At 42.0% G+C, this 22790-nt stretch overlaps 1 protein-coding gene across 3 annotated transcripts in view; it reads right to left on the reverse strand.

The window, feature by feature from the left end:
• c15h3orf52 (chromosome 15 C3orf52 homolog) overlaps positions 1 to 22790 on the reverse strand; it is a 68834-nt gene that overhangs the window by 7314 nt on the left and 38730 nt on the right. For 2 of the 3 annotated variants that reach the window (XM_087992710.1, XM_043701046.2), the window contains 2 exons: positions 16779 to 16876; positions 10043 to 10152 (listed from right to left, as the gene is read on the reverse strand). In XM_087992710.1, the coding sequence (XP_087848836.1) occupies positions 10043 to 10152; positions 16779 to 16876 (208 nt within the window). Of the gene's footprint in view, positions 1 to 10042; positions 10153 to 14446; positions 14557 to 16778; positions 16877 to 22790 lie in introns of those variants that run through there. The other variant, XM_043701047.2, reaches the window with a different exon arrangement.

The raw sequence follows: 22790 nt of genomic DNA on the forward strand, positions 1-22790 counted from the left end.
CTTTTCCACATATCCAATTAATTCTGTTTATTCAGAATCCAAATCATAAGAATTCACTGCAACATCTCTCCTTGTCCTCAGCAGTCAGTCAGTCATTCTTTCTTCTCTCCACATTTGATGCACACAGCAATCTCTTCTCCCATTTTAACAATTGCAAAATCAGCAATCCTCCCAGTTCTCCTTCCTCACTTCACATTCCACACATTTTGCTTTATATTCACCACCAGCCCATCCTCATCTCAATCTCTCAGGATGCATATTATGAAAATGCTTTGTACATTTCTACTTGCCTTTAAAACATGCACTGATTTACTCTCCCCCAATCTTTCTGCTTCAAAAAAACAGTTCATGGAACCAGTGGGAGATGCAAGACCTTGTGAGGAGCATCTCATATCATACTACTTGTGCAAGAGGTAGATCAAATATAGGTGAACCTATTGATAGCTCCTGAGGGTATTCCATAGATAAAGGGTGTAATTTCTAGTAGCTCAGGGAATGTATTGGTGTGTCTTCAAGCAGCAATTATTTTCAGATGTCAATGGCTTGCTGTGTAAGCTCAGAGTAAACCAAACCTTGCAGTAAACCATGTAATGTTGAATGGAAGGAAATTCCAATATCTTGACCCAGATCTTCAACTTTTTGATACCGTAAACCTCAGAATACTAATTGAACAATTGCAATTGAATCGCTACTAATGATTTTCAAATTTTAGTTGTGATGGGAGGCCCTGTAAATATTAGCACTAACATTATTGCATGACTTGTTGCAAATTGACATCTCACAAACAAACTTATGGTTTTCACCTTTCAGCAAAAGTTTTGGTCAATTTTCACTTCACTGGCAATTTAATTATAATCAAACTTAAAATACGAACATTTCACCTGTTGCAGTCTACCTCGTAGTAAAAGGAATACCCACTTGGTTACTGTGATAAGTGGTCCATTTACTTGCAGCTCAGTTCCGCTGTTTAAAGGGGAGAATGCTTGCCAGTTGTAAGATCAGCTGAACACTAACTAGCTGTTATTACATTATCAAAATGTACTTTGTAAGGCAATTTGCTAAACTCTGAAGCTACCATGTTATAAAAGTCATTGGTGTGATTGCAACATCACAGCAATGCTGAAGTATAAATAGTCTATTAACACATTACAGAAGGAAATTTCACCATCTCTTTCTGAGAAAACAGGGTGAGAAAGATAATATCCATCTGACCAGAATATTTATACGATGTTTGTCTGAAATCTAATACATGCTGAATATAAATCATAGAATTCCTACAATGTGGAAGCAGGCCATTTGGCTGATCAAGTCCACACCAACAAGCATCTTACCCAGATGTACCCCTCCACCCAGTTCCTGTATTGCTGCATTTCCCAAAGCTTATCTCCCTAGCCTGCATATCCCTGTACACCATAGCCAATCCACCTAAGCTGCACAAAGAGTCATAGAGTCACAGAGATGTACAGCATGGAAAGAGACCCTTCAGAGCTGAAAACGTGTTGCTGGAGAAGCGCAGCAGGTCAGGCAGCATCCAGGGAACAGGAGAATCGACGTTTCGGGCATAAGCCCTTCTTCAGGAATGAGGAAAGTTTGTCCAGCAGGCTAAGATAAAAGGTAGGGAGGAGGGACTTGGGGGAGGGGCGTCGGAAATGTGATAGGTGGAAAGAGGTCAAGGTGAGGGTGATAGGTCAGACTGGGGTGGGGGCGGAGAGGTCAGGAAGAAGATTGCAGGTTAGAAAGGCGGTGCTGAATTCGATGAATTTGACTGAGACAAGGTGGGGGGAGGGGAAATGAGGAAACTGGTGAAATCCGAGTTCATCCCTTGTGGTTGGAGGGTTCCTAGGCGGAAGATGAGGCGCTCTTCCTCCAACCGTCGTGTTGTTGTGGTCTGGCGATGAAGAGTCCAAAGACCTGCATATCCTTGGTGGAGTGGGAGGGGGAGTTGAAGTGTTGAGCCACAGGGTGGTTGGGTTGGTTGGTCCGGGTGTCCCAGAGGTGTTCTCTGAAACGCTCCGCAAGTAGCCGGCCTGCCTCCCCAATATAGAGGAGGCCACATCGGGTGCAGAGGATGCAATAGATGATGTGTGTGGAGGTGCAGGTGAATCTGTGGCGGATATGGAAGTTTTCTTTGGGGCCTTGGAGGGAGGTGAGGGGGGAAGTGTGGACACAAGTCTTGCACCTCCTGCGGTTGCAGGGGAAGGTGCCGGGAGTGGAGGTAGGGTTGGTGGGGGGTGTGGATCTGACGAGGGAGTCACGGAGGAAGTGGTCTTTATGGAATGCTGATAGGGGAGGGGAGGGAATATATCTTTGGTGGTGGGGTCCGTTTGGAGGTGGCAGAAATGACGGCGTATGATGCGCTGTACATGGAGATTGGTGGGGTGGTAGGTGAGGACCAGTGGGGTTCTGTCCTGGTGGCGGTTGGAGGGGCGGGGCTCAAGGGCGGAGGAGCGGGAAGTGGAAGAGATGAGTTGGAGGGCATCGTCGACCACGTCGGGGGGGAAATTGCGGTCCTTGAAGAAGGAGGCCATCTGGGTTGTACGTTTTTGGAACTGGTCCTTCTGGGAGCAGATGCGGCGGAGACGAAGGAATTGGGAGAATGAGATGGCGTTTTTACAGGGGGCAGGGTGGGAGGAGGCGTAGTCCAGGTAGCTGTGGGAGTTGGTTGGTTTGTAGTAGATGTCCGTGTTGATTCGGTCGCCTGAGATAGAAATAGAAAGGTCGAGGAAGGTCCATCCCCCATCATGAAGGACTCAAAGCCCTCCGCTTCTTCCTTTCCCGCCGTACCGACCAGTACCCTTCCACTGACACTCTCCTTCGACTGACTGAACTGGTCCTCACCCTGAACAACTTCTCTTTCCAATCCTCCCAATTCCTCCAAACGAAAGGAGTAGCCATGGGCACCCGCATGGGCCCCAGCTATGCCTGCCTCTTCGTAGGATATGTGGAACAGTCCATCTTCCGCAACTACACTGGCCCCACACCCCACCTTTTCCTCCGCTACATCGATGACTGTATCGGCGCCGCCTCGTGCTCCCACGAGGAGGTTGAACAGTTCATCCACTTCACCAACACCTTCCACCCCGACCTCAAATTCACCTGGACCGCCCCCACCCTAGTCTGACCTATCACCCTCACCTTGACCTCTTTCCACCTATCACATTTCTGACGCCCCTCCCCCAAGTCCCTCCTCCCTACCTTTTATCTTAGCCTGCTGGACAAACTTTCCTCATTCCTGAAGAAGGGCTTATGCCCGAAACATCGATTCTCCTGTTCCCTGGATGCTGCCTGACCTGCCAGCAACACATTTTCAGCTCTGATCTCCAGCATCTGCAGACCTCACTTTCTCCTCAACAGATCCTTCAGTCCAACCCGTCCATGCTGACCAGTTGTCTATTTATCCTATCCATACCCCTCATAATTTTGTTAACCTCTAGAAGGTCACCCCTCAGCGTCCAATACTCCAGGGAAAACAGCCCCAGCCTATTCAGCCACTCCCTAAACCTCAAATCGTCCAACCCTGGCAACATCCTTGTAAGTCTTTTCTGAACCCTTTCAAGTTTCACAACATCTTTCCGATAGGAAGGAGACCAGAATTACATGCAATATTCCAACAGTGGCCTAACCAATGTCCTGTACAACTGCAACATGACCTCCCAAATCCTGTACTCAACGTTCTGACCAATAAAAGAAAGCATGTTTGGACTGTCGGAGGAAACCCACACAAACTCGCCTGTGGGTGGAATTGAACCCGGTTCTCTAGCACTGTAAAGTAGCAGTGTTAACCACTGTGCCTCTTCCTGGGTATGCTTACAGTTTGCAGTCAGCTCACAGAAACTTTAATGCAGAATCCAGTGTTAAACAGTACAAGTCAACTGAGCATTTTCTAAATAAGATTAGCAGACATAGTAATCAGCAATTGACTAAACTTCCACTAAAAAAAAGGACTCTGAAACAATCCACATTTTTATATTTTTCCCCATAACATTTCAATAAATTATGGTATCATTTGCCTCAAGTTTTAAAATATGAGATGTCTTGGGAGTAATGTTTTCTGCTATTGAGTGATGACATTAGAGATGGACTTTAATAACATCCAGTTTTCCATCAGTTTTAAAGTAACAGCATTTTGAAAGTCAGTTTTTTACCTTCCAAAAAAAGGAACATAATCAATAATACATCCTTTAGTGAAAAATGTGTTGATTATTAAGACCTTTAAATGAAATTTTAAATAATGTTCAAGCAGATCTTGCTGAAAAAAAAAATAACCGACAGTCCAAACATGCTTTCTTTTATTGGTGGGCGGCACGGTAGCACAGTGGTTAGCACTGCTGCTTCACAGCGCCAGAGACCCGGGTTCAATTCCCGCCTCAGGCGACTCTCTGTGTGGAGTTTGCACATTCTCCCCGTGTCTGCGTGGGTTTCCTCCGGGTGGTCCGGTTTCCTCCCACAATCCAAAAATGTGCAGGTTAGGTGAATTGGCCACTCTAAATTGCCCGTAGTGTTAGGTGAAGGGATAAATGTAGGAGAATGGATCTGGGTTGGTTACGCTTCGGCGGGTCAGTGTGGACTTGTTGGGCCGAAGGGGCCTGTTTCCACACTGTAAGTAATCTAATCTAAAAAAAAAATCTAATCTAAACCAGGTAGGTTCAAAGTTGCCCCTTGAACTAAAGTTCATTCAATGATAAAACCAGCAAAGGTTTGGCAGATTATCTGTTCAGTTTGGATTTGACCACAATTGTTAAATTAGTTGGTTCAGTATTATCATTGGTAAATATAAGGTTGGCTGGCAGAATCCATTAGAGATTAGCGTAATTAGAAAATTTCTCCACTCCTGAACCCCACTGGAATCAATGTACTGTACACACAATTGAAACAGCTGAGCTGCAATGCATCGAAAGTATTTTGGCAGATGTCCAGTAAAATTCAGAATATGCTCCTCACCTGTATATTTCATTGTTAAGAGAATTGGACATTTCATAGTTTAGCTGTTTAAACAAATTATTAGAGGAGCACAAGATCAAAAGAAATTGAGAAATTAATTTGTAAATAATCTTGAATGCAACTACATAAGCAGATGCACACAGTTTAATCTAATTTCAAAATTCAGAGTTTGATCACATGCTTGAATACTTGATTTAACACTAGAAATGTATTTATCCACTTTTAGAAGTTGGACCAGTGAATCGAAATGCACAGATCTGCAACTGTGTTTAAGACTGACAGCACTTTATTCCCCGAGAACCTAAGGTGATTAACTGCACGACTAAAATTACATTTTTTCAGCAGACTCCGAACATGCTGGGTTTCAACGAGTTAAGACATAAACATTTGCCATTAGGTAGTACATTTCAAGACCTCAGATTATGCAAAAGCACTTAACAGTTGATGGAGTACATTTGAAGTATATTATGGTTGTAATGAGGCAAGCGTAACAGCCACTTTGTGTTCAGAAAACTCATAAAAACATAACGAAATATGTATAGGTGTTGAGAAATAGACAATAGACAATAGGTGCAGGAGTAGGCCATTCTGCCCTTCGAGCCCGCACCACCATTCAATATGATCATGGCTGATAATCCTTAATCAGTATCCTGTTCCTGCCTTATCTCCATAACCCTTGATTCCACTATCCTTAAGAGTTCTATCCAACTCTTTCTTAAATGAATCCAGAAACTGGGCCTGCACTGCCCTCTGGGCAGAGCATTCCACATAGCCACCACTCTCTGGGTGAAGAAGTTTCTCCTCATCTCTGTCCTAAATGGTCTACTCCGTATTTTTAAGCTGTGTCCTCTGGTTTGGCACTCACCCATCAGCGGAAACTCCAGAGAGTGTCCAATCTTTTAATAATCTTATATGTCTCAATCAGAACCCGTCTCAGTCCTCTAAACTCAAGAGTATACAAGCCCAATCGCTCCAGTCTTTCAGTGTAAGGTAATCCCGCCATTCCAGGAATTGACCTTGTGAACCTACGCTGCACTCCCTCAATAGCCAGAATGTCTTTCCTCAAATTTGGAGACCAGAACTGCACACAGTACTCCAGGTGTGGTCTCACCAGGGCCCTGTACAGCTGCAGAAGAACCTCTTCACCTCTATACTCAATCCCTGTTGTTATGAAGGCCAGCATGCTATTAGCCTTCTTCACTACCTGCTGTACATTCATGCTTACCTTCATTGACTGGTGTACAAGAATACCCAGATCTCTTTGTACTGCCCGTTTACCTAAATTGATTCCATTTAGGTAGTAATCTGCCTTCCTGTTCTTGCCACCAAAGTGGATAACCATACATTTATCCACATTAAACTGCATCTGCCATGCCTCTGCCCACTCACCTAACCTGCCCAGGTCACCCTGTAATTTCCTAACATCCTCATCACATTTCACCCTGCCACCCAGGTTAATATCATCAGCAAATGTGCTAATGTAATTACTAATACCATCTTCTATATCATTAACATATATTGTAAAAAGCTGCGGTCCCAGCACTGATCCCTGCGGTACCCCACTGGTCACTGTCTGCCATTGCGAAATGGCACTACTCTTTGTTTCCTGTCAGCCAACCAATTTTCAATCCAAGTTAGTACTTTGCCCCAAATACCATGCGCCCTAATTTTGCTCACTAACCTCCTATGTGGGACGTTATCAAAAGCTTTCTAAAAGTCCAGGTACACTACATCTACTGGATCTCCCTCATCCATCTTCAGAGTTACATCCTCAAAAAATTCCAGAAGATTAGTCAAGCAGGATTTCCCCTTCATAAATCCATGCTGACTCTGACCTATCCTATTACTACTATCCAGATGTGTCATAATTTCATCCTTTATAATAGACTCCAGCATCTTTCCCACCACTGAGGTCAGACTAACTGGTCTATAATTTCCTGTTTTCTCTCTCCCACCTTTCTTAAAAAATGGTACAACATTATCCACTCTCCAATCTGCAGGAACTGATCCCGAATCTATCGAACTCTGGAAAATAATCACCAACGCATCCACGATTTCTTGAGCCACCTCCTTCAGTACCCTGGGATGTAGACCATCAGGCCCTGGGGACTTATCAACCTTCAGACCTAACAGTCTCTCCAACACCAATTCCTGGCAAATATAACTTCCCTTCAGTTCAGGTCCTTCAGCCACTGTTACCTCAGGGAGATTGCTTGTGTCTTCCCCAGTGAACACAGATCTGAAGTACCTATTCAATTCTTCTGCCATTTCTTTGTTCCTGGTAATATATTCCCCTGTTTCTGTCTTCCAGGACCCAATTTTAGTTTTAACCATTTTTTTGCCTTTCACATACCTAAAAAAACTTTTTCTATCCTCCTTTATATTATTGGCCAGTTTACCTTTGAACCTCATTTTTTCTCTGTGTATTTCCTTCTTAGTAATCCTCTGTTGTTCTTTAAAAGCTTCCCAGTCCTCCGTTTTCCCACTTATCTTTGCTATGTTATACTTTTTCTCTTTTAACTTTATATGTTTCTTAACTTCCCTCGTCAGCCACGGCCACCCATGCCTCCTCCTAGGATCTTTCTTCCTTTTTGGAATGAACTGATCCTGTAACTTCTGCATTATACACAGAAATATCCGCCATTGTTCCTCCACTGTCATCCCTGCTAAGGTATTGCACCATTGAACTTTGGCCAGCTCCTCCCTCATAGCTCCATAGTTCCCTTTATTCAACAGAAATATTGTCACTTCCGATTGTACCTTCTCCCTCTCAAATTGCAGATTGAAGCTTATTGTATTATGGTCACTACTTCCCAATGGCTCCTTCACTTCGAGGTCCCTGACCAATTCTGGTTCGTTGCACAATACCAGATCCAGAATTGCCTTCTCCCTGTTCGGCTCCAGCACCAACTGTTCTAAGAATCCATCTCTGAGGCACTCCACAATGTCTCTTTCTTGAGGTCCAATACCATCCTGATTCTCCCAGTCTACCTGCATGTTGAAATCCCCCATAACAACTGTAGTAACATCTTTGCGACAGGCCAATTTCAGCTCCTGATTTAACTTACATCCGACATCCAGACTACTGTTTGGGGGCCTGTAGATAACTCCCAAGAAGGTTTTTTTACCCTTAGTATTTCTCAGCTCTATCCACACTGACTCTACATCCCCTGATTCTAGGTCCCCCCGCGCAAGGGACAGAATATCATCCCTTACCAACATGGCCACCCCACCCCCTCTGCCCGTCCGTCTGTCCTTACGATAGTACGTGTAGCCTTGAATATTCATTTCCCAGGCCCTATCCACTTGAAGCCACGTCTCAGTTATCCCCACAATATCGTATCTGCCAATTTCCAAAAGAGCCTCAAGCTCGTCCATCTTATTTCTAATGCTTCGTGCATTCATGTATAGTATTTTTAATTTTTTACTGCCCTCACCCTTCCCATCAACTCCTATTTCACTCAACCTTACAGCATGATCCCATTCTGAGTTTTCTGCCTCATTGATACAGTTGTCTTTCTTGACTTCCCTTGTTCTAACTTTCCCTCCAATTTCCTTCTTAAACATCCAGTTTGTCCCCTCCCCCCGCTACTTAGTTTAAATGTAGCTGTGTTGCAATAGCAAACCTGCCTGCCAGAATGCTAGTCCCTAACCTATTAAGGTGCAAACCGTCTCTCTTGCAGAATTTATGCTTACCACAAAACACACCCCAGTGATCCAAGAATTTAAATCTTTGCTTCCTGCACCAGATCCCCAGCCACACGTTCAAGTCCATTATCTCCCTGTTTCTGGCCTCACCAGCCCAAGGAACTGGAAGCAAACTGGAGATAACCACCTTAGACGTCCTGCTTTTCAGCCTTCTTCCTAGTTCTCTGAAGTCCTGCTGTAGTATGTTCCTCTTCTTCTTCCCGACATCATTTGTGCCGACATGTACCACCACCTTTGGCTCTTCACCTTCGTCCTTGAGGATTTCCTGCACTCTGTCAGTAATGTCTCTAACCCTGGTACCAGGAAGGCAACACACCATCCTTGAGTCCCGTCTGCTGCCACAAAAATCACCGGTCAGTTCCTCTCACTATGGAGTCCCCTATTACCACAGCTCTGTGCGATGTCCGACTCTTCCGTTCTGTCTCCATGCCAACTTTTGATTGACAGACCTGGCCGCCTCGCAGACTGGCAGTGTCATCTGAATCTACTGTTTCCCAAAGATTCAACTTGTTCCTGACAGGTACTTCCGCCGGAGGCAAGCATAACAGCCACTTTGTGTTCAGAAAACTCATACAAACATAACAAAATATGTGTAGGTGTTGAGAAATAAATATTAGCCAAGATGCCAGGAGAACTCCCCTGCTCTTTTTAGAAATAATGCCGTATAATCTTTTGCATCCATGTGACAGGTCTGCCATTAGTTAAACTTGTTTCTGCCCTGTTGTGCACAAAAAACATTCTGCCCACAAAATTGCTGAAAGTGAGCTGATAACAAGCAATGAGAGAATCAGGCCATCTTGGAAGCGTGTGCCCAGAGAAACTAATAGATTATCTGCTTCATAAGCGAGAACTAGAAAATAAACAGGAATGACTGGTAATGAGGCTGAATTCAATGACAAACCAGATACAGAAAGAAATAAAAAATAATGAAAAAAAGATTGGGAAGAAAGAATACAGAGATGGAATATTATCATTATGTTACAGGGTCCTAATTACTGTGGTGAGTTTAGTTGTACTTAGGAAATTAACGAAACAATTTCATGACTTCCAGTGCACATCAGTGAAATGAAGAATTGTTTTTGCAAAGTCAAGGGTAGAGTGGTATAACACAGACAGCAAAGTTTATCTGTTCACATTTAACTGTACATTTGCTCCTCACTTGAAGTTGTATCATTTATGTGTAAATAACAGTGAGCATCATTAGCTTCGTTGTTATTTTGATAGAAAGTTTTGGTCCAAAATGCTTTATTCAGTCTACATTTTTATTTCTTGTGTCAATCACTGTCTTTAACGTTCAGAGTTATTTTGGTGACTGCCATATCAATTTGAATTGCAATAATACATTATAAAAGGAATTACAATAAAGAGCATTGCTGTTACATGTCCTGCTCACCTCTGACCATCGACCTCCAGATAATCCGCCACACATGATTCTCCAATCCCTGAAGAGCCTCCCAGCCTGAATTCTTTGAAAAATATGATGGTTCTAAAATGTTCTTGAACCTGTCCAGAAGAGAGAAAGAAAACACTAGGGTTTCTATTCAGTTTGCTATTCAATTCTACATAAAATGTTTCATATAGCCAAGTTACAATGAAGTCACACCTCCTCAAAGACAAAAAGATTTAGTTTAGTTTTAACCTGAGTGGATATGCGCTCAACATAAATGTATCCCTGTCACAGAACATAAATATATCCTTTACAATAACCAAATGAGGGAAAGGAAACATTTATATAAATAAAGAAATGCTTGCACTATATTGTTTCTATCATCGTTCAGAAATTTCTCAGAGCTTTTATATACAATACACTAATTTGAAATACAATGAAAATTGCACTAATCAAATGTAGCATTAATTTTACACAAAAAGTTGCATAAATGGCAATGAGATATGTTTATGTTGTTGGTTGAAAGAGATCCTAACTGAGAGAACCTCACATGTTTAGATAAATTCCAACATCATCTGAACCACTGGAAGATGAAGATGTCAGTTTAATATATCTGAAAGTCAGTGTATCTGACAATGCAGCACTTCCTATTGTGTGTTGATGTCAACCCAGGGTGATTTTCATAAGCTGGGACAAACACCTTTTTCAAACCGAACTGATGAAGCTAAATATTAGACTGAGTCCACCTGACAAACAGAGATACTTTCAATGGAGATGAAGATAAAAAGTTAATTTAAATTTCCAAATATTGTCTTTCTTTCATCAATAAATTACTTGATTGTTAGCATTTTCAGCTGACAAAAACAATCAGAAGATGGTGTTCAAATGCCATTCTACGGCTTGAGCACGTGATCTAGGAATGCTTCCAGTGTGACTCTAGACCAGTGTTATATTGTTAGAGACGTAACATTTTATCTGAAATCATAAACTGAGGCCTTTTGTTTTCCTTAAGAACTCAGCTGGTCTAACAGCATCTTTAGAGAAAGCAGAATTAACATTTTGAGTTCAGTTCTGAAGAAGGGTCACTGGACTTGAAATGTTATCTCTGCTTTCTCTTCCCACAGATGTTGCCAGACTTGGAGTTCCTCCAGCAATTTTCAATTCTGTTTCAGATTTTCAGCATCTGTAGTTTTAAAAAATTTTATTTCAATCTTCTTTTCCTATTTAGCTTGATCTAAAAGATTCCATAGTGTTATTTGAAGAAGAGCATTGAGTTCTCCCAATCGATTAACATTTCTCTCATTCAATATTACAAAAGAAATTAACCTGGCGACATACAAAATGGGAGATTTATGTATATTTTAATAGCATTCATTTTTGAGTTTCTTTTTTGAATTTGAACGAGTGGCATATAGGTTTTTTGCATATCCCAGTGGTTTAATGATTAATGTGGAAGTATTTCTGTAGCCACGTGATTTATTTTAAAACAATGAGAGAGAATGACTTCCTGGAGAGTCATGGGAGCATTTTCCGATTAACAAAGTAAACAGTGTCATACATTACAGTTTCAAGTAGAAGATTCTAGACTTGCTTTTTAGTGCCAGGGAAACATCTGTAGTTGGTAGAGTTTTTAATTAGTTTCAGTTTGGGCAATTCTGCAGGGTTCTTAGCGGAAGCTGGATTTGTAAAGGAATAGCTTCTGAGAAAGAGATCAAGATAGTTTTGAGTTGTTAAAAATAGGTTACCACAGTATAAAGAGTTAATAACATTAGCAAATTTGCTGATGATACTAAGCTGGGTGGCAGGGTGAAATGTGAGGAGGATGTCAGGAGATTACAGGGTGACCTGGGCAGGTTAGGTGAGTGGTCAGATGCAGTTTAATGTGGATAAATGTATGGTTATCCACTTTGGTGACAAGAACAGGAAGGCAGATTACTGCCTAAATGGAATCAATTTAGGTAAAGGGGCAGTACAAAAAGATCTGGGTGTTCTTGTACACCAGTCAATGAAGGTAAGCATGAATGTACAGCAGGTAGTGAAGAAGGCTAATAGCATGCTGGCCTTCATAACAACAGGGATTGAGTATAGAGGTGAAGAGGTTCTTCTGCAGCTGTACAGGGCCCTGGTGAGACCACACCTGGAGTACTGTGTGCAGTTCTGGTCTCCAAATTTGAGGAAAGACATTCTGGCTATTGAGGGAGTGCAGCGTAGGTTCACGAGGTCAATTCCTGGAATGGTGGGACTACCTTACGCTGAAAGACTGAAGCGACTGAGCTTGTATACCCTTGAGTTTAGAAGACTGAGAGGGGATCTGATTGAGACATATAAGATTATTAAAGGATTGGACACTCTGGAGGCAGGAAACATGTTTCCGCTGATGGGTGAGTGCCGAACCAGAGGACACAGCTTAAAAATACGGGGTAGACTATTTAGGACAGAGATGAGGAGAAACTTCTTCACCCAGAGAGTGGTGGCTATGTGGAATGCTCTGCCCCAGAGGGCAGTGGAGGCCTCGTTTCTGGATTCATTTAAGAAAGAGTTGGATAGAGCTCTCAAGGATAGTGGAATCAAGGGTTATGGAGATAAGGCAGGAACAGGATACTGATTAAGGATGATCAGCCATGATCATATTGAAGGGCTCGAAGTGCAGAATGGCCTACTCCTGCACCTATTGTCTATTGTCTACTGTCTATTGAGTTTATAAATTCCAGACCTAAAGTATTCAATTAATACTGAATTATTTGAATTGGAAAGAGTTAAGCTGGGATATGTGACAAATCAAGGAAAAAATTATCAGCTTCTCACAATCGGGAATTGAAGCCACAGCTTAGTCAGATCCAAAGAGTGACAGAGAACGGAATTCTTTCTGGTGTTTGAGTACTGTAATGGGGGCCTGTTGGGATTAGAAGAATGTATTTTTACCATGTGAGTTTTGAAATCTTTAAACATAGGTTACATATGAATCATTTGGTTTATTCTCTCTTATCTTCATTTCTTTCATGCAGTAAACTTACTTTTTATTGTTAAAAGTAAATCTGCAAAATTGCTTGTTGTGTTTCAGTTAAGACTGCCTCATTAAAACCAATAAAACAATATGTTCTATTAAATTAGATTCCTGTAGTAGGCATCAGGATAATTTTCATAAAGTGAATAATGTAATCCAGAAAGACAACATTGCCTCTACAGTGTCTCCACAGTAACTTGTCATCATCATCAATGCATGGCCAAATCAGAAAGAAGAACATTAGAACTATATAAACTAGAAACACTGGAAGAGATTCAGTGATTCTCTGAAACCTATCCAAGTCAAATGTTTGACCACCAATTTTTAGTGCTGATTGGCTGAAAAGCTTAGAGAAAAAGCCCAAATTCTAGGAAAATGGTCAGAGCATTATAACCACATCCTCAATCACTTTTCATCCGTCATAAAGGAGCAAATTTCTTGATGGCCCAGTCATGCTGACCCAGACAACAAAATTCCTGTCTCGTGGCCAAATTGCACGAAATGATGTTATCCTAGCTGCGATCTCATAGACTGAAGTTCACTGCTTGGTCATGGAGCTAATTGAACTCTTTCCGTCTCTGTGAGAGCAAAGAATCAATCTGCAAGAATACAAAGATGCTTCTCTTGTCCATCTGTGCAAGCAGAAAGATTGTTCAATCTTAAGATTGTCAATCATAGAGGAATTGACTTCCATAAAAATCTTCCCCAGGATCTTTCAGAAATGCTTAGTGCAATGCATTAACAAGAATTGGCTGCCAGAAAGTCAGTGCAGTTTCAGAGACTTTTAATTATAGAATTTGTTTTTAAACTCAAATCAGTTTGTCACTATCTGCCATCCTGGTATTCAAACCCATGTTCCCATGAACATCAGCCTGGGTCCTTTACCAATATACCACCACATGAATAGGAAGGGTTTGGAGGGATGTGGGCCGGGTGCTGGCAGGTGGGACTAGAGTAGGTTGGGATATCTGGTCGGCATGGACGAGTTGGACCGAAGGGTCTGTTTCCGTGCTGTACATCTCTATGACTCTATGACCTTGCCATGTTAGAATGAAACACCACATGGACAAGAAGGTGCTCAATCTGAGATGACTCCAAATAGAGTCCATGGTCTCCAAGGACATTTCTCACAACTTACTGTTTGGTGATGACTATGTACATCTTATTTGTTCATAACTGGATGCGGAATGCAACTTGGACTTGTTCTCCAGTGTATTTGAGAACTTCAGCCACATGATCAGCATGAAGTAAACTGAAGTACCAGCCGGATCCAGGAAAGTCTGATCTTTTGCCTAAAGTTTCAGTCCATGACAAAGTTATCAGCTAGTCCTCAAAATACATGAGGACAGCAGGTAAATCTATCCTTGAAATCCCCAAATTGCCCTGTAAAATTCACTCACGGGCATAACCAGAGAAAAGTTGCTTCCATAAGTGAAAGATGAAATGGTGAGGAGCTGCTCCTCCAGTCACAGGCCTCTGTTTCTCCCTTTCATGCTGTTGATAGTTCTCAGTGAGCCTGTCAGATGTAAACGCATGAGAGAAGTAGTCAGTGATGAGAGGAGCAGGCTGGAGGCGCAAATAAGAAGCAAGGATGCCAGGCATGGGAATAAGGCTGGTGAGTGAGGCCAATGGGCAAGGCCAATGACATCAACTAGTGAGCTCAGAAACAAAGATGGTATTGTCGCTGGCAGCAAGTCAGAGTCTGGGAGGGAGGGCATTTGTTGGGTGAAGTGAGGCTGCAAAGTTGGGAACCTACAAGGAAGAGGGAGTAAAACTTGGCAGTGATGTATATTGGTCCAACTTACTTTGTGTACCTCAGAATAGTGCTCCAGTATGACCAGTACATTCATTTCTTAGTATTTCAATTTTTCAAAACCGTTTTGCAATCTGAGAAAAAATCTGTGGGTGTGCAGTGGAGAGAGGAGCTGCTATGGATAGAAAAACCACAAGGGCAACAAGTGTTAGAGAGAGCCTGCAACAGGAATGAAAACCAGTTTTAAACATTGAGATGACTCATTTAATTGGGAGCATGAAATTGGAGATAATTAATTCTCTGCAAATTAATGTGGTTTCTACATTAAAACTGCAGGAGTTCAGGAGCTACTTTATGGGGAAAATATACTGTCAGTTGTACAATTTAAAATTGAATAATTTTATTTCATAATGATTTGACTAATGTTTTTTCACAAGACAAAGCCTTAAATGCAATAAATATATGAGCAGCAATGGCTATGTTAGGGATAAAGATGCAGTCATTGCACTGTAACCTCACCAGTTGTGAAAGCATGTTTAGGGTGATGACTTGTGTATGGAGGTGTGTCCATTATTTTCAAAGAAAGCATTTGTTATTAATTTATGCTAAATCTTGTGCCAGCTGAAGTAATGTGGTGTCTAGGAAATAAATGCTTCCTTTGCATATTGTGGCTTTAGACATTTTGCGGGAGTGTTCAATTCTCTCCCATGTATCAAAATAAACACAGACAGTTATTGTGAATAAATGACTGCATAATCTAAAAAAGGAATTTGTGTGACTTTAAGAACTGAGAAACCATGCAAGAATCGACAAAGAGAGTGTTGCCTTCAACAGTCTTTGAACCTTAGTTTGGAAATTAAGAGGAATAATTTGCTTACCCAACTGAAAGAACCGCTCACTGCTCTATGCATGTTAGACTGAAGTTGTGTACCAGGCAATGAGGTCTTCACTGAACTAGCATGTTCGGTAAACATAACATATTGAGAAAGTAACAATTGGATTGGACAGGTCAGAATGCCTGACACTTGCTTACCAAAACAAATCTTCTATGCACAGCTCAAGTCTAGGGTGCATTATCATGACAGTCAAAAGGAAGCATTACAAAGGACACTTAGGAATTTTGATATCAACTTTATGGCCTGGATGAAGCTCATCTATAATCACTACACCTGGTGTAACCAAATATGTAACAATCCTTCTAATTAAACCAAGATGTGAAGAGAAATATGAGGAAAGGAAATCTCAAGCCAGCAGCTTGTCCAAACAGCATCATCTGAGTTATTATAATACCTCTATATTAGAACCTACTGGGGCTTAGTGTTCACCTACATATCTACCAGAACTCTACCAAGCATCCTGGCTAACGAATGTAGTTATCATCATCTTGAAAATGAACCTAATTCAAGATATCAATACAATTACAATTCAAAAGCAAATAACTGAAGTGAGCAATGTCACTTTAATTTTACACCACTATTGTAGTCTATAAATTGCATCACGTGGTCACTTTAACATTGACATGCAACACTGACAGACACTAAAATGTTAAAGGGACAACAAACTGTATGTGACTTGTATGTCATCTACACAGGCATTTCCTGATTACTGCACAACTGCATCAGGACAATTTAGAGGGAATGTTGACTGTGAGGCACTTCGGGACATCATGAGGACTTAAAAATTACACCATAGTAACATACCACAAAAGGGTGTTAGACTTATTGATCAGACATTAATAGCATACATGCTTTCTCTTTTCTGTAAAGAAAAGTACATAGATTTGCTTTCAGTTTTCCAGTATGTGTGATTGTATGCAAAACAAATTGTAAAGAATTGATTGTTAAATAATTTGACTTCTTTATTCTTCTACGCTTGAAGCAAACTATAAATTCAACAACACTGTTCTACAGACACACAATCCTACCAATTGATAAATTTAGCTTTGTTTTGCCAAACATTTAGGAGTCTGTTTCCCTGTGAGTTACCTTCAGATTCCATGTACAGTTTATTTCTTCTTGATGATTGTTCAAGTAACTGGGTGATGTGAAGCTTCCATTCATTCCACCAAGGATACCACCACATTCTGCAAAAGGAAACAGAATTTACTGTTAATTTAGCCCTTTAAAGATAACTGAAGGCTTGCTTCCATTTGGTATGGTTATAATTCCTTAAATCAGTTGTAAATGTAAGTGGCAGGATTTCTCAACTGTTTATATTAAAAGAAAGAATTGTGGAGGCTGGATATTTGAAACAAACATAGAAATTGCTGGAGAAACTCAACCAGTCTATCAGCATCTGTGGAGAGAAAACATTGTTAACATTTTAAATCTGGTGACTTAATTGGAGCTGATAGCAGGTAGGAAAAAGTAGAAGTTATGCTGAAGATGGGGAGGGTGGTCAGGAAGAGGTGACTGGGTATGTGGAGCTGAGCCTAGAGAGAGAGAAATATGAAATGGTGAAGGAGACAGGAGGATTGTTAATAGTAAGCCAGGACAGAAGAGAAGGTGAATAAGTGATGATGAGACTTAAGAGTCGGTGAAAATGGGTTGGCATATCGACAGCAACCCATGTCATGACAGGAGAAAGTGAGGACTGCAGATGCTGGAGATCAGAGCTGAAAAATGTGTTGTTGGAAAAGCGCAGCAGGTCAGGCAGCATCCAAGGAGCAGGAGAATCGACGTTTCGGGCCTAAACCCTTCTTCAGGTATGAGGAGGGTGTGCCAAGCAGGCTAAGATAAAAGGTAGGGAGGAGGGACTTGGGGGAGGGGCGTTGGGAATGCGATAGGTGGAAGGAGGTTAAGGTGAGGGTGATAGCCTGGAGAGGGGGTGGGGGCGGAGAGGTCGGGAAGAAGATTGCAGGTCAAGAAGGCAGTGCTGAGTCCGAGGGTTGGGACTGAGATAAGGTGGGGGGAGGGGAACTGAGGAAGCTGGAGAAATCTGCATTCATCCCTTGTGGTTGGAAGGTTCCTAGGCGGTAGATGAGGCGCTCTTCCTCCAGGCGTTGTGTTGCCATGGTCTGGCGATGGAGGAGGCCAAGGACTGCATGTCCTTGGCGGAGTGGGAGGGGAAGTTAAAGTGTTCAGCCACAGGGCAGTTGAGTTAGTTGGTGCAGGTGTCCCAGAGGTGTTCTCTGAAACGTTCGCAAGTAGGCGGCCTGTCTCCCCAATGTAGAGGAGGCCACATCGGGTGCAGCGGATGCAGTAAATGATGTGTGTGGAGGTGCAGGTGAATTTGTGACGGTTATGGAAGGATCCCTTGGGGCCTTGAAGGGAAGTGAGGGGGGAGGTGTGGGCGCAAGTTTTGCATTTCTTGCGGTTGCAGGGGAAGGTGCCGGGAGTGGAGGTTGGGTTGGTGGGAGGTGTGGACCTGACGAGGGAGTCGCGGAGGGAGTGGACCTGACGAGGGAGTCGCGGAGGGAGTGGTCCTGCGAGAGAGTCACGGAGGGAGTGGACCCCAAGCAAAAGATGAGATGCTACTCTTCAGAGTCTGACACTTCAACACACCACCGTGTTCCCAAGCCAACATTTGTGTCTCAGGCCTGCTGCAGTCCTCCAGTTAGGCTCAGTGCAAGTTTAAAAACAGCATCTCATCATTCAGAATGCAACATTCTCAAATAAATGTCTCTACGTTGAAGGAAAAATATCTGAAATATTACTCCTTTGGGAAATTCTGATATGATACTTTATGATTCCAGCTATTAGTAGTAATGGACATGTCAGATCCCAGAATTAAATTTAGCTTTATATCGTATGAGTTTTATGTTTTGCAATTTGGGTTTCCATGGTCAATCATAGAAACGTACAGCATGGAAACAGACTCTATGGTTCAACTTGTCCATGCCAAACAGATAGCCTAAATAAATCTAGTCTCATTTGCCAGCATTTGGCCCATGTCCCTCTAAATCCTTCCTATTCATATACCCATCCAAACGCCTTTTAAATGTTGTAATTGTACCAGCCTCCACCACTTCCTCTGGCAGCTCATTCCATACACGCACCACCCTCTGCTTGAAAAATCTGCCCCGTAGGTCCCTTTTAAATCTTGCCCCTCTCATCTTAAGCCTATTCCCTCTAGTTTTGAACTTTGCTAACCTGGGGAAAAGACCTTGGCTATTCACCCTATCCACGCCCTTCATGATTTTATAAACCTCTATAAGGTCACCCTTCAGCCTCCGATGCTCCAGGGAAAATAGCTCCAGCTTATTCAGTCTCTCCTTTTAGCTCAAACCCTCCAACCCTGGCAACATCATTATAAATCTTTTCTGAACCCTTTCAGGTTTCACAACGCCTTTCTTATGGCAGTGAGACCAGAACTGAAAGCAGTATTCCAAAAGTGGCCTAATCAATGTCCTGTATAGCCGCAACATGACCTCCAAATTCCTATACTCAATGCACTGACCAATAAAGGCAGGCTTACAAATGCCTTCTTCACTACCCTGTCTACCTGCAACTCTACTTTCAAGGAACTATGAACCCGCACTCCAAGTCTCTTTGTTCAGCAACACCCCCCAGGACCTTACCATTAAGTGCCCCAACTTGCCTTTCCAAAATGCAGCACCTCACATCTATCTAAATTAAACTCCATCTGCACTCCACAGCCCACTGTACTGAACATATCACAGGAGGCTGCCAATGTACTTCAAAAAAGTGCAAAGTTTATTGCATACAAAAGGAAAACAAAACTCAAACCATTACATTATACAAGAATTAGTTGAATGAACATAAATGTAAGCAAGAATGAATCAACTCTTTCTTACATCACTGAACTTATAGACACCAAAACCTCTGCAAAAAAATCACCTGTTTGCACTTGTAAGCTTTTGTTGGGATGGTTGTACTTGGTTTCTTTCCTGTAAACTTTTGCATTCAATTGTTGCCTAGCTTGTTTAGTTAACATGTCTTCACAAAATCCTTAAGTAAATTGCTAACACAGCTCACTTATTTCTTAATAAAAATTTCTTAAACTTCTCTTCCACGATTTTCTATTTTTGGAGTTGTCAATTCTGCCACATATTTCTCACCATATCTTCCCAAACTTGCCTCACTAATTACCCTGTCCTATCAGATTGCGCACATCAATTTCCACCCCATCTTACCAGACAAGGTGCACAATAGTAGCCCACCCCATAAACAAACCAAAATTGCGAGCAAATTTCAGCAGGTCTAGCAACATCTGTGGAGAGAAATCAGTTAATGTTTTGGATCCGGTGACTCTCCTTCAGAACTGGGCCTGAAATGTTAACTCTGATTTGTGTCCACATATGCTGCTAGACCCGCTGAGATTTTTCCAGCAATTTTCATCCCATAAACTCCGCAGGCTTCATGCTTTCCCAAGTCCCCACCTGCATGAGCCTGCACCACTAACTTTCCTATGCAACCCCTATCTTATGAGGTGACCATGCACTGTTGTCCTCAGAATAGAGAGGCTTAAGAGGAACTTTAAGGAGATGATCAGAATTATGAAGGATTGTGATTGGGTACAAAAGGGAGGAACTATTTCAACTGACAGAAGGTCAATAATCAAGAACATTTTTAAATAGTTAGGAAAAAAGCCAGAGGTCAGATGAGGAGATTTATATTACATAGTGAGTTATGATAATCTGAAATGCACTGCCTGAAAGGATGCTGGAAGCAGAGTCAACACTAAGTTTCAATTGGAAGTTCCATATTTATATGAAGTGAAAACAAAATAAATAATTAAAGCAGTGGGGAAAGAATGGGGAGTCAAAAAGTTATTTACAGCATAGAAAGAAGCCCTGTATGTTCATGCCAGTCATCAAACATCTATCTGTTTTAATCCAATTTTCCATCACCTTGTACATAGCACTGAATGCTTTTGCATTTCAAATTCTCAACTAAATAGTTGTTAAATGTCTTGAGGGTTACTGTCTTTACTTCAGTGTCTTTCTGATAACCACAATCCTCTGGATTAATTTTTTTATTCCTTTAATCCCTTCTAAACCACTTGCTCCTTACCTTAAAATTATACTCCTGATTATTGATCCCTGTACTAAGGGGAAAGATTTCTCCTTATCTACCCTGTCTATGGCTCTCAGAATTCTGTACACCTCAATCAGATTGTTCCCCTCAGTCTTCTCTGCATTGACAAAATCAAGTCCAGCCTGTCTAGTCCCTCTTAATTAGTGAATCTCTCCAGCTTAGGCAACCTTTTCAGTGCAGTTACGTGTTTCCTATAGTGTGGCAATGAGAACTGCATGTACTGCTACAGCTGTGGTCTAACCAATGTTATATTCTGTTCCATCATAAACTTCCTGCTATTATATTCAGTGACTTGACTAGTAAAGGCAAGTATCACATATGCCTTGTCAACATATATTGCTGTCTTCAAGGATTTATAGACATGTGAATCTCTTCGGTCCGTTGTACTTCCTAGGGTTCTACCATTCAACATGTGTGCCCTTGCACTGTCAAAATGCATGATCTCATAATTTTCAGGATTAAAGTCCATTTGCCACTTTTCAGCCCATCTGACTAGCCTGTTTATATTGTCAGGTTGTTGAAAGCTTACTTCCTTGCTATTTACCATACAAACAATTTTCATGCGTCTGTGAACCTATTGATCATTTCTCCTGTATTCATGTCTGGACAATTTAATGTACAAGACAGTCAGCAAGGGACCCAGCTTGGAATCCTGTAAGTGAACCACTGGACACAGGCACACAAACACTCTTCAAACAACATTCTGCCACTAAGCCATTTTGTAGAACATAGAACATTACAGCACTGTACAGGGCCTTCAGCCCGAATCCAATTTGACAAATTGTTCCAGATTCCATTAGCTCTTAACTTCATAACTAGTTGGACTAAGGGGACTCCCTTTCATAGAGATGGGCTGAGTGGCCTCCTTCAGTTCTGCAAGTATTTATGATTCTCTGATACAAAGCAGAGAGGTTTTGTTCCTTCCTTAAAATAGTGATGTTGAGTAAGATTGTGAAGAAGGGAACAAGAAACCGAAGAATGTACAGATCTAGCACTGCTGCAAGCTACCAAAACTCTGAAGTAGTATATTATGAAGGTCAGATTCTTCTGAACTATCACGCCTCTCCAGACCATCAATATTTCTGTCATACATCTAACTGGGCTTGGCACCAAGCATACCCTCAAAAAATGCAACTTAGTGAATGTTCCTATTACACCATTAATAAACAGCTATCTCAGAAGAAAATATATTATTTCACTACTAATGTCTGCAGCCTTTACTTGACAAATTAGATTAGATTCCCTACAGTGTGGAAACAGGCCCTTTTGGCCCAACAAGTCCACACCGACTTTCCGAAGAATAAGCCCCCGCCCGACCTGACCCAACTAATGCACCTAACATTATGGACAATTTAGCATGGCCAATTCACCTAACCTGCACATCTTTGAACTGTGGGAGGAAACCGGAGCACCCGGAGGAAACCCACGCAGACACGGGGAGAATGTGCAAACTCCACACAGACAGTTGCCCAAGGCAGAAATTGAACTCGGGTCCCTGGTGCTGTGAGGCAGCAGTGCGAACCACTGTGCACCATGCCATCCCACGGTTACACAATTGATGCCCACCTGCAGATCTCTCTCATGCATTCCTTATCTTGTGCTTGTTTCCATTTTCTGGTGATTCTATGAAGTGGTCACAAGTTGGGAAGTGGAGACCTGCCAAAAATCCACTAAAAGCAGTTGAAATAGTTGATATTGCGATGTTGAAGGAGTACACGACTATAGACTGTTAGGATTCAGCTCTCATTTGAACAAACTGACCCAGCTCTCTGGCTATAACATGGACACAGTGTAAATAGCTTTTGAAGAAGCAAGCATACCGTCACCATGAAGGGTACAGCATGTCCTCTCCCATACAGCCAATGGTGCTGTCAGGGAGCTGAGCCTTAGTAGTCTGCTCTGTGTGAGGTACGCTGGAAGGCATTTAATGCCTGTATATTATCCACAATCTCTTTCCGTCTTTATAAACTGGAGATGTAGGAGCCTTGAGCCAAGATG

This window comes from Chiloscyllium plagiosum, unplaced genomic scaffold, assembly GCF_037043375.1.
Source record: "Chiloscyllium plagiosum isolate Xiang-an unplaced genomic scaffold, Cpla_swu_hap1 HiC_scaffold_12, whole genome shotgun sequence".
Classification (NCBI taxonomy): domain Eukaryota; kingdom Metazoa; phylum Chordata; class Chondrichthyes; order Orectolobiformes; family Hemiscylliidae; genus Chiloscyllium; species Chiloscyllium plagiosum.